Below are 12673 nucleotides of genomic sequence, written 5' to 3'. Positions count from 1 at the left end.
TTAAATGTAGTAAGTTTCTATGCAGCTTTCCAAAGAATGCGGGTCTTAGACTTTTTCAGTTAAATTATTGGATTCTTCAGAACTAAAAATTATGAGAATTTAAAAACTCTGGAAAGCTTACAGTTCAGTAGAAGACAAATGAAACAAAGGTAAGGTGGAGAAAGAAAAAGGTTTTCAAGAATAAGACTGAAAAGTTACTTAGATAAATCACATGCACATCTTGATACAACAGTTTTGCTAGCGATTATTTAAAAAGAGAGCAATGTTAATTCATTTTAAAGGCACTATATTCATCCTCTTTACAGACATAGGTTTTTTTTCATCAAGGCTTGTATTTTACATGCTCACAAAAGATAAAACCGCTATACTGGAATCAACTCAGACACCTCTCCTCTGAAGCACTTTAAAACAAGACACAGGTGAAACAAAGGGTAGAGCCCATCACCAGCATGTTAAAATATAGAAAAATTTGCACCGTTATGTCAGTTCAAGAGCGCTCAACTCTCATCCCATGGGCCATATCTGGCCCACAGTGCAGCATCATGAGGCTCACCAGGGTCCCCACAGCCTCAAAAGTTTGATGGCAGACCAGTGGTAGTGTTAATTTCTACTCCGCTGCTGCTAAATTTCTAGACCAAATTGCCAGACACCATGGCCTTGTGCATTACATCAGTCCTACAGAACCAGACCCAGGCAGAGCAGGGCTCAAACCCATGCACTGACCTCACTTTTGACCCACAGACCAGTCCACACTATTTGCTTGGTTTGCAGGGCCAAAAGGCTAAACCAGTGTCAGTGTAATACTTCAGCTTGAAATGTACAGGCAGTACCTTCTCTCTAGTATATCCAAGTCCCATTTTAAATGTGCAGCAACTTTAAGCGCAAGAAGTTTTAAAATACGGTTTCTCTTGTTATCAGGGGGCGGCTGAACCTGGTTCTGTTCATTCAGTGAAGGTTTGGAAGCTTGTTCCAAGAACTGGATAATCAGTTGAACAGGGGATGGATCTAAAAAACAGAAAAAAAAACCACAACAAAAACAACCATTTTTTAAACTTCATTTTTAGAGAAAGACACAAAATACAGCATACTGAAATTTCATCTGTGAATGATGTACAGAAAGCAGGCTTTTTGGTAGTATTTTTTTCTTGAAGCCTTCATCTAATTGAGTAGAGTTTTGTACTGAACTGAGCCACCAAATGAGAACATTTCCACGTAGTTTGAGCCCACAGTCTATCCTCAGTCAGGTAACAGCAGGGAAAGAAACGGATTAAATATTGATTTTGAACAGAAGTGAATGCCTTCAAGCTCTTATTAAAGCTTCTATATCATAGCTATAGAATTTAAGGTCATAGAGAATAGGGCTGGAAGGGAAGTCATCTAGTCCAAACCCCTGTCTGAGGCAGATCCCTATCCAACCATCTAGGGGTGCACCGCTAGATTTTTTGGGGGGCGGGGAGGGCAGGCATATGTGCTTCCAGATGTGTGGTGGGGTGGGCTATAGCCAGGGATGCGTGGGACTATTCTTGGCAGGGGCTGGGGTCGGAACAGGCACCTATGGCGCTGGGAGGATGCTGCATCCCCCCCAAATTTCACCACTGCTCCACTCCCAGCGTTGCTGCTGCCAGCTGCCTGGTACAGCCCCAGCTCAGTGCCCTGCCTCCACCCACGCACCAAGAAGAGCCAGGGCTGCACCTCACAATGGTGACACTGGGAGCAAAGTGGCAGTGAAATCTGGGGTGGATGCAGCATCATCCCAGTGCTGCCGGTGCCTGCTCCGAGCCCAGCCCCTGCCACGAAGAGCCTGCCGCACAGATCTGGGGGGCACACGCCCTCCCCACCCCGGATGCAAGCAGCAGCAGGAGCTGCCCCAACACACAAGCCATGGCTCTGCCCCCCTGGCCCTCTCTAAGCAGTGCTTTCCCCTGTCCCCCCCCCTCACCGCCATGCCCCTCCCCTCCCCTCCCCTCCCCTCGCACCACATGGACTTACCAGCTGGAGGCACCTTTCCATACTGTGTTCCTTGCTGCCCGAGTGCAGCATGGGCATTTATCAGCCAAATTATTGGCCCCATCCTCCCAATAACCGATAGAGCCAGTTTTCTTTATAATCGGTACTGATGCAATAATTTGGCCGATGTATCAGTGCACCTCTACAACCATGATCTAAACTCTGCATAAGACTCCCCTCAATTTTGACGCACGTAAACCTAACTCTCTAACCTACCACGGGTAAAGCAGGGGAACCCTGACAGCTCATGTCCTGCTTTTATAAAATGTTATCACTATATGCTCAAGAGGTCCTGGGCAAAGGGCCATGCCCCGTGTTACAGAGTGAGGCAAAAACTCCAATTCATACCAGTCTGACCATGAGGTAAAATTCCTTCCTGACCCCCAAAATGGCAACTGGTCTGACCCGGAGCAGAGGGGAAGGCTCTCTAGGCTGGAACCTCCAGCTTCCATCCTAGCAGGAGAATCGGCACACCCCAGTCAAAGTGCCCAGTCTTAGCTGTAGACAACACCCAATGCCTCTGAAAAAGCTTAAAAACACCCTGACATGTACATCAAGAAAAAAGGGGGGAGGGTGTGGGAGTGGGAGCAACCAGCAATGCCCAGAAGCAGGAAAAATACCAATGGTAGAAAACAGGCATAGCCACACCTATATCATCCCCAACCAGTGGCTGTCCAGCCCCTTCCTGAACACCTCCAATGTTTAACTTAAAAAAAATTAAAGTACAATCAACTTAGTCTCCTTCAGAGACCTCCAGGGAACTTTCTTACTGCAATCTCCGTTGTGCTAACATCCCAGGAAAACATGTTTTCCTCATTCTAAAACAGAGATTATTTCAGCACTATATGTTTAAGAGGACACAAGTTCTTGACACAAGCAAGATCTTAAACTAAAATATTTTATGTATAAACTTACCAAAGTTCCTCAGACAACTGTGGGGTTTTACGATGCCAGAAAAGTATTTAAAAGGGAAACTGATGGTGCCTCCCAGACATTTATTACATAAGAACTGCCAATAGCGACACATAGGGCGTTCACACGGGTGCACGTGCACACAAAAAGGTGTTGCCGACAGTCACCACTTGCCATCCCCCTGCTGCCGATACTGCCAGTGGTGTCTGTGGGCAGGTCAGCTATCACCGCTGGACGCTGCTGGCGGTGTCTGTGGGTGGTTGTCAACACCTGGTTGGCGCTGACCCCCATCACAGCTGACTTCACCGGTGGCGTCTGCAGGAGCTCCCTGTTTACTGCCCCCACACTCCCGCAGTGTCCCCCCAGCTGCCAGGGGCACACGTCGTTCATGAGAACTGCCATTGACTGGCTCAGACAACAGGCCCATTTTCCTGTGTCACACAGCAGCAGAAAGGGCAAACGAACTGGGCACCACCAGGGTTTCCCCGCTGCTCGTCTCTCACTTGAAGCCTCCAGCACTATGAAATCTTAGTTCAGAGGCCGCCTCGCTACTTCCCAGGCTCAATAGCCAATGTCATTTTCTTCCCAGAATTTGCCCAATCTCCTTTTTAAGTCTAGCTAAGCTGTCAGCTTCTCCAGCATCTGCCACCCTCCACTGCCCCGCTGGATGAACAGCTTCCTTTGGTTAGTTTTAACTTGCTACCTGCTGGTTTCCTTCAGTGAACACTTGTTCTTGCGGTGCAAGAGCCAGTTTAAATAAATCCCGGCTGGCTTTCTCTTCACCCTCAATCCCTCTCACGCCCCCTCAAGCCTCTTTTGTAAACTGAGCCTGCGACCCGGCAGGGAAGCCCCGCACGCCCCAGGCAGCCTCGCTGCCCCTCGCTACTTCTCCTTTCCTATGCGGGGGCTGCACCCGGGCTCGCGCAACCCCCAGCATCTGGTTACGTGAAAGCCCCGCTCGGGAGGGAAGAGTGCCAGGTGCCCGTAAACGCCGGAACCGACCAGAGCCGACAAGCCCGGGACCCGCGGCCAGGGCTCGCGCCGGGCCCGCAGCGGGGAGGCCGGGCGGGCGGGTGAAGCGGGACTGACCGGGCGCGGCCTTGCGCAGATGCGTCTCCAGCAGGCCCTCCTCCAGCAGGAACTCGAACCAGGAGGTCTGCGGCGGGGTGCACGGCCGGCTCGACGTGGCCGCCTCCCGGTCTGCCGCCTCAGCACTCATCCTCCGCCAGGCCCAACGCCTGCACCTAAGATGGCCACCGGCGCCCTCGCTGCCCCTAAAGGGGCGGGGTCTCCGCTCAGCCCGGCCCAGCCATCCTGTGATTGGCCATTTACGGGGAAGCCGGTGAGGGGGTGGGGTAGCTGCTTAGCTCCGCCTGTCTGATTGGTCCCTCTGGGAGCCAGGCGGCGGGGCTCGGAGCGGCCCCGCCCCTTTTCTAGCGCTGAGGGCAGCGGCTGCGCCCGAGAAGCGTTTTCAGCAAGGGGCCAGGAGCAAGTGGAGTCGTTCCTGCTTCCACGCGGAAGGAGCAGCGCAGATTTTTGTCTTGATGGGTTCCTGGCCTCCTCCAAGGGGAAACAATCTTCGTCTACAGGCACAGGACAGTGAAACCACGGCGGGCGTGAGGGGGCGGCAGCATCGGACCTGGTCTGCATCGAGTATCGTTCGTGTAGACGTACACCTGCGCATCAGGCGCCCCTGCCGCATGGTGCATAGACGGGCATGAGGCAGCCCCGCTCCGCACTCGGAATTGGTTCCGGAAAACTAGGCATTAAGCGGGACCGCGCGAAGCAAAACCCATTTCCCCCATAGGATTTAATGTAAATACACAGAGTTTTGGGTACCTCCAGTTCAGCCATGTGGTAGCCCGGTCTGTGATCCTGCCCCGGACCTTGGTCCCAGGGCACCAGCAGCACCCTGCATGCACCCTTGTGCCCACTTGCCACTTCTCATCACTGCCATGGCCACTTCTCCCCCACCCACACCATGCTGTAATGGAACTCACTGAGTGCAAAGTGGAAGCAGGTATACATTTAAAATGAGCACTATAGCAAAATGGCATGAAGCAAAACCACGTTAAGTGGGGGTTGCCCATATCACAAAAGTAACCATGGGCAACTGGTGCCTCCCGAGTCTGGGGGAGCACCCGCAGAAGCTGGTGGCAGGGACAGAGCTCGCGAGCACCCGCAGAAGCCTTTGGCGGCAGCAGGGGACGGCCCTGTCAGGAAGGGCACAAGCCCCCCCAGTTGCCTCTGCAATAAGTTGCAAACTTATTTGGCCTATGCAAACTGGCCAATCCTGCAATAAGTTTAGACCAGCAACAGGTCTCAGTAATTACCACATGATAAATGTGACTACCCAGCTTTAAAGAGCCAACCAGCTGTAAAGTTAGTGCTTGAAAACATGTAACAACTCTAGAGCTGGTTTCTATCCAACTTTCATTAGAATGGGTAGCCAGGCCCATTTGAACCAAAATTAATCTCTATCTTAGCCTACAAAAAAGCCCAGAAGTGATGCTGCTAAGTAAGCTTCTTTCCCAGGCCAGAATTTACCAATAAGAGAATCATGCAGATCTTTTACTGCATTTCAAGCACATGAGACAACAAGGGAAGGTTAGATGTACTGCAAAAAGTTTATCTTTGTTTTCTTTAAATGTACCCAATATCAGATTTTTTTTTTAAAAGGAAGGAAGGGGCTGCCACACTGAAGGTTTTACATTACAACGTGTACAAGAGTACTGCCAGTGTAAAAGCAGGCAATGTACTATTTAAAAAAAAAGGTAAAGGGATATGCACAGGTGTGCGCTGTAGGAGATAAGTAAGAACAGGAGACAATTACTGACAAAAGAAACAATGTTTTTATTTAACACTTCTGAATCTAGCTATGATTTTACATCCCAAAATAAATAGTTTTATGTAAAAAGAGGCTCCTCCACCTGTGAGGATCAACTTGGTAGGAATCAGTTTAATATTAGGGGGAATAAAATAAGTGTCCTGCATGCAAGCATTTAAATTATAGTAATTCATTTCAGCCTACATAATAAAAAAGGTGTTTCATAAAAAGCTATTCCTGTGCTATGGAAGTCCTATGTTTCAATATTTTTAAGAAAGCTCACATATTAAAAACCTTCACATTTCTACCTTTCAATAGTGATTTATACAGTTCATGTAAAGAGAGTCTGTGTTCAGATTATCACTGATGGGAAGGGTGAGCAATTCATATTATATTCATTGTGTACTAAGGGCTTGTGTCAATAAGGTATTTAACTGGATTTGAAACACTTTGGTATCTTGTAAAATACTGAGTAAAGTTCATTTCACAGCAGTGCAAGGGGTTCCTGTTTCCATCTATGAGCGCTGATTTGAGAGCTTATAGAGTTCTTTCAACTTGTCAAACTTTGTTCCCCACTTTTGGATGTAATCATAATTTAGATCTTCATCAACATTAGTGGAGTCTAAGGAACTAAGGCTCCCTGCTAGAGAACACTGCCCCTCTAAGCAGTAAAAATGAACAGTGTCTGCTGGAAGACTGTCTAGGTTGTGATCTGCATCCCACACTATTTGAGAGATGTATTCCCTGAGGTCTGGAATACTGGCACTTGCAGAATAAGATTGTTTTCGATGTGGTCGTTCTGGAAGTGAATGTTTCTCTGGACCAGTATGGGTTCTGAAATGTGGAGCATCAGTTCCTGAGGAGAACTGGGGGCTGTTTTGCAGAGGTTTCTGTAATTCAGCTATATCATAAGTATTCTGAAAAAAAAGGTAATGCACATATTAAGAGAAATATAAAAGCAGACACCCTATGTAGCAAACCATGGCATTTCTTTAAACCCACAAATGAAATTTAAGGTAAGCTGAAGAAAAGAAAAAGACAGCTTGAAAAGGGTTATGCCTTCAAACTGGACAAAATTCCTTTAACTACTCAGAGTAGTTGGGCAAAGGCTGCATGCTTTATAAAACATATTACAAGTAAATTCATTCATTCACCTCCAAGCTGCCAAGTCTCAAAAGAACAAGTCACATGTGATACAATGGAGCATCTATGCCAAGTCACAACGAAAAAGGTTAAAGATATTTCAGGCCCCAAATAATGATATAGGTAGGTGTGTACCTCTAGGATACATTTAAATGTACTAAAGATTCTTGATAACAAGCATTGTGGACAGCAATGGGATTTCCCCCACCTGGTTCTCCACACTTAAACGGATAGTGGCTGTGAAGCAAGGCTTTGAATGAGATGGGAAGAACAAAATTAAGGGAACATTTGACATCACATGTGGCAGAGAGGGGGCTGCTGTGGAAAGTTCTACACCCCAATGAACTCACCAATTTCTGTTTTTTTGGAACTGATATTTTTTAGTACTAGTTTAGAATAACTCTCACAAATATAAAACGCACTACATTTTCCTCTAGTGCACTATGGCAACAAAGCTTTAGGGGGCACATGCCATACCACAGCTATGTTGCAGTAGCAATGTACTCCCTCAGTGTAGCACGTTGCTATGACAACATAGAAGCTAAAAATAACTATGCACTGTAGGCACAATGCAGTATGGTCTGTTACTGCACTGTCATTAAGAAAGTACTATGTGATGGCACAGGTATAATGGTGTTGTAGGGCCACAGGCAGACGCATAGATGCATACACTATGAAGTAGCTGAGTAGTTATGGCTGAATATCAGAAGAGCCAGTTGCAGCAGTGACAGGTGATGGGAGGAGAAACGATGCAGCGTGGTATGCGTGGAGGACCAACTAGCCCCCTGTCATAGAATACCTGGTACCCACATATAACACTGAACAGGTTGACACTGACAGTAGGTCAAAATAGTTCACAGCAGGTTCAAAATAGCACTTGATTTTCCAGGTAAAAATTTTGAACTATTCCAGGTAGCTTTAAACCAATCTAACAGGTCTGTCCATTTCAGGTTTAAGATGAATTTAAAAACTGTTAAGTGTTACATGTATCCATACTCAAGACCATCCTAACAGGCTTCACATTTGTAAACAACTGGCCTTGATTTAGGGTTGTTGCCTAACAAGTAAATTTAATCAGCTTCTACCAAAAAAGGAACTGCTCAGTTACTTTGATATAGTCTCTAGAAAGTCCCACTTAAGTATGAAGTCACCCAAAAGGTTCATCTGTGAAAGGAAAAAAAAAAAGGGCAAAACCATATAAACTCATAAATCATTCCATGTCATATTTACCTATGAATTCTTTTCATCCGAATGAAGTCATTTTTTCCCTAGGATCCTAAAGCACAATCCAAATAAATGCCGTTTCTTTTTTTGTTAGTACCCACGTGTGGTGCAAGAAGCACCCTCTTCACTTCCCCTCCTACTTCACAAGTTCTTATACTGCAAGTGCCATGTACTTTAATACACAGTGAGCCTGCCTTAAGGAGATTAAAATCTAATAAAAATATATGACATGAGAAACAGCTTTTGGGTAGCAAAGAAGAACAAGGTTTATTTAAGCAACACCACCTGGATACTTTAATCCACAACACACATTTGAAAACTCCCCAGGCATTTGAAATGATAATTCCTTGCTTTTTCAAGATACCATTTATCTGAAGGGCAGACAAGATAGCCATTTGGGCATGGCTAGCTAGCTGTTTTAAATATGTTAGCAATGTTGTTCAATACCTGGTCATGTTCTCCATCTCCTTCCTCATTATAATTGAAGGCATTTTCTCTAACATCCTCCCAGCTTTCATGAGTTTCACGAATGTGGTAAATTCCTCCCTTCCGAAACCCTGATGTCCCCCATTGACTCCACACTGTATAGGAGACCAACAGAGCTGGAATATATACAGATATTTGTTATGTGGCATATGCCTTTCTGTGAAACCTAATTCAATATGAAAATAATGTGATGAAATTGGTTAGCATTTTAATATGACGACTGCATTCCCAGATAAAAATGCATTGTTTTATCCCCAGTATCTAATTAAAACAAAAGTATGCTCTTCTGGAAGGTAATGAATCATTTATACTGTATCTTACATCATAAACTTCATTACAAGGGTATTTAACTTACCTACAGGAATCCATTAGGACATTTAAATAGAAGGCATTTTGGCCAATCTCTGGCCTTTCACCAGTCCTAAGTAAATAAGATACCCAAAGTAAGTAAAACACTGTTTTAATGAAGATTACAAGTGTACTATCATTCGAGTCATTACTTTTCTGAGATGTGTAACTTTTTCATTGCTAGTATGGAAGGTAATACTAACTTTAAGGAAGAAGTTAAGCAATGGAATTTAAAGTAGAATTTAGTTATTTTCATAGTCCTAGATCCAAAAGTTCTCCTTCAATCTGCTTTAAAACCATTTGAACATCAGCTATTCCTGAACTAACACAGAAATAAGGAGAAGAGACTATTTACTATCCCCTCTGAAGGAAGAACGTGCAAGGTGCAGCAACCTGTAAGAGCCCAGATCCGAGCAATCCTTCAATCTTTTGCTAGGGTCAGAAATAAGTGAGAACATAACCTTCCTCCAGCCAATACAGTATGGATGTCACTGTAGTGGTTTCCAAGACCTTCACCAATTTAAGCTTTTGATTACTATGGGCTTAATATATAGACTTCATATCACTGTAGAGGGCAAGATGGGGTGATTAGGAACAACCTAGAAGATGGAGCAGAAGAGAGAAATGCCTGCCGAAAGGAGCGTCCACAGGGGATGCATACACATGACCAGAGTAAATAGGACTAGATACTGAAGAAAAGTTCATTCCACAGAAGTCAGTCAGGACCCACTGGGAACTTTCTGCCTAGACCTCTCTGATAGGAAGCTTAAATGAAGTGCAGTTTTCACAGAGGAAGGCTGTGTGTTTGAAGGGAGGAGTGTATGTGTAGAGCAGGGAGTGGTGGAGGGAGCAGCTTGAATCTGAATGAGGATGCCTATTCTGCGGCCCTGGTGGACAGACCACAGATTTTTCCCCACAAAACTGGTACCCTCCATTCATTATTACTGAAGTGACATGCTACTGTTTCAGGATTGCAATACAGCTTAGGATTAGGAGAAAAATACTTTATTTCCTACCTAAGAAGACAAGGAGACACATGCTGATTGCCAGGATTGAGCCAGAACTGAGTCCCACTGGTCTTCCTGCTTTCACTTGGCTGATTTCACACCATCGTCCTTTGTAACCCTCAGGACATCGACAGACAGCTTTGTCTTGGGACTGTGCCACACAGGTTCCCCCATTCCTACAGGTCCAGTGCCCACAGGGTGAAGCGGCACAGCGTTTGAGCCCCGTAAGGTTATCTGTAACCTGTACTTTGCCCGCCGGGCACCTGCATGATGAAAGTTAAAGGTTCTTATAAGTGGCAGTGGGGCCAAGAATTGTGTTCTGCTTTGTAAATGCTGTGCACTAAGTGTTCCTCAATTCCACATGCTGCTTTCAGTTGTTTCTTCAAAACAAATAATAAAGGCTTTTAAAATAAATCAGAAGACCATGTCACTGAAAGACATGAACACAATGGGTATTCTAGGTATTGCCTAGGCTAGTCTGCCCCATTTTGCTTCACAGCACTGTCATAGCACCCAAGGAAAATGCAAAAAAGTTAGGCAGATACCTCCAAGAGCTTTTCCATAAAAAAGGGAAGCATCTCAGATTCCAAACAAGACCAACTATAGCAGGAAAAGTGTGATAGTTTCCTTTCTTCCAAAAGTATGGAATCTACAGAGAGGAAGCTGGCAGGATTCAACGAAGGGTAAACACACTTGTGACAGCAACAGTAGTGACTTGGGCATTCTGGGTGGAGGATTCTCATCCCCAACCAGTCACTGGTCTTTCTGGGACCTAACTTGGGTAGGAAAAGCATTTGGTACACTTGTGTTCCTTATCTTCCGATACAAAAATGGAAAGATAATTCTTAACAGCAGAGACTCCTCCCCTTTTTTGGCAGCAGAAGGTAGGCTAATTGCCACATGATTCCTAAGCTTGGGAGAGACCCTTGGGATGTCTGCCACAGACATGAATTGAACACAGGAGGAAGTTTTGGACTTGTCCTCACAAAACCCTTTAAAAGCAAAGACTGGTTTGGGGGCCCCTAAATGCTGAAGGTGACTGATTTCCCCATGCCTTCCCCAACCTAATCAGCTGAACTACAGGAAACATTTTAACTGTAATGGACACTTCTACTGGTTTTATGTTTAGTAAAAGCTCCTTTTAAGACCTCTGTATTTGGATCTACAAGTAATCTAACAGTTTCTCCTCAAAGGCATGATCCAGTTTTCTCTGATTTTAAGTGACTCCAGGGTATAAGCCAGCCCATGTAGGAAATGTGCTTTCAGCATATGACCAGTTGTTACTAATTCTCATTACTGTATGGGAATAAGGAACAAAACTTCTCCAAACCACATTTTACTCAAAAGGCCTTTCATTTCCTTCTCACTATTTGGTCTGTTGAATGCTGTTTGAAATGCCACAGAAATCTTATTGTACTTACAAACATAAGATGCCAAAGGATTTAGTGGGAAATAAAGTTTGGTCCAGACAGACACACAAAGAGAGGAACAGAACTGGTTCTTGGGATGCTTTCCCTGGCCAAAAGCTACAGTAGCAGCAGCAAGAAGTTTCATTGATCGCTGCAGTCTGCTTAGCCTTCGGTAGATAAAGACTGGATCCCAAGAAAACCACCCCACACTGGTAGTGGAAAATACTGAATATACCTGCACTCATACTTTCTCCACAAATCTACACAATGCAAAGGACTGTAACAGGGCTGAGTACTGCAGGCATTGGAATGACAACCAACGGTGACACCTCGGCGCTTCAGAATTAAGCCAAACTCTGTACTTTTGCCATGGACAAGAAGAGGATAACCATTCAACTGGGCATCACAAAGGCAGCCTACATTGCAGCAGAAGAACACAAAGAGAAACATCATGTTAGACAAAAACTCCCTCAAAGCATGAGGATATTACAAAATTAACTGTGATCTGCAAGATATTCAGGATCCTGACCTCAGGATATGATCCCTTTCCCGTGTGCTTGTGTGACAAGGTATTTTAGCAGAATTTGCAGATTTGTTGGAATCTGACAAGGCTGAGCCACAAGTGCTTCTGCTATAGCCTCAAACTTGAGCTGTCAACCACATGCCTTAGCTCTTGTGCCACTCCAGCCCCCAGGATACAAGGGAAATAGCCTAATGTTTTACCTTAAGATGCCCTCCTCCAAGGGCATGTTCCTTTGTGCCCTCTTGCTTGCTGGCCCTTCATGACATCATACTGAGTCTCCCGTGGAGCTTGGAGGCCATCTGTTGCAAAGCAAGAGCCTTGACTAAGTCCCCCCTTTTTCCACTCTGCTACAGTCCGAGTCAGGTGCGAAGGGGGAAACCACCCCAAGGGGCAGTGATTTTTCTCTACTCTGCCAGAAGCTCAATACACTGAAATTCTCACTGGGCTTAGCCCAACCCTGTGATGAACCCTTGAACAAACTTTCCCCTCACACTAGGCAAAAAATATTTGGATGCATCTGTGACGGGCTAGCTGGTAGTGACTTAGCCCAGGGGTTTTGAAAGGGTAAAAGATGATTGGAGGACTTGGGATTCCCTTTCCTCACCAATCAGGCCCCAGAGACTCACCCTCCATGTCCCCCGATTGGCTCCTTGGGTCACCTGGAGGAGGATAAAAGGGGCAGCACAGCTGATTCAGGGGAGACCAGCAAGGGACCACAAGGAAGGAGTTTCAAAGAGCTGGGCCAGCGGGGTGGGAGCAGTTGTCCCAGAAGAGCCAGAAGGAGTGG

General features: G+C 45.6%; 2 protein-coding genes across 3 annotated transcripts in view; both read right to left on the bottom strand.

The window, feature by feature from the left end:
- INTS8 (integrator complex subunit 8) overlaps positions 1–4196 on the bottom strand; it is a 49355-nt gene extending 45159 nt beyond the window's left edge. For both annotated transcript variants that reach the window (XM_090040364.1, XM_090040365.1), the window contains exons 1-2: positions 4009–4196; positions 831–1005 (exon numbers count right to left, since the gene is read on the bottom strand). In XM_090040364.1, the coding sequence (XP_089896490.1) occupies positions 831–1005; positions 4009–4138 (305 nt within the window). In that variant the 5' untranslated portion in view covers positions 4139–4196. The remainder of the gene's footprint in view (positions 1–830; positions 1006–4008) is intronic.
- A 1151-nt stretch (positions 4197–5347) lies between these two features.
- The window catches only part of LOC149869462 (neural-cadherin-like), an 83857-nt gene continuing 76531 nt past the window's right edge, over positions 5348–12673 (bottom strand). Inside the window, exons 30-33 of the mRNA XM_090040363.1 lie at positions 11599–11779; positions 9964–10217; positions 8561–8715; positions 5348–6663 (exon numbers count right to left, since the gene is read on the bottom strand). Coding sequence (XP_089896489.1) covers positions 6262–6663; positions 8561–8715; positions 9964–10217; positions 11599–11779 — 992 coding nt within the window. The 3' untranslated portion in view covers positions 5348–6261. The remainder of the gene's footprint in view (positions 6664–8560; positions 8716–9963; positions 10218–11598; positions 11780–12673) is intronic.

This window comes from Crocodylus siamensis, chromosome 3 (genome assembly GCF_052110815.1).
Source record: "Crocodylus siamensis isolate JL-2025a chromosome 3, ASM5211081v1, whole genome shotgun sequence".
NCBI lineage: Eukaryota > Metazoa > Chordata > Crocodylia > Crocodylidae > Crocodylus > Crocodylus siamensis.
The sequence above is the reverse complement of the archived record's forward strand: the minus strand, read 5'-3'. Positions and strand labels throughout refer to the sequence as shown.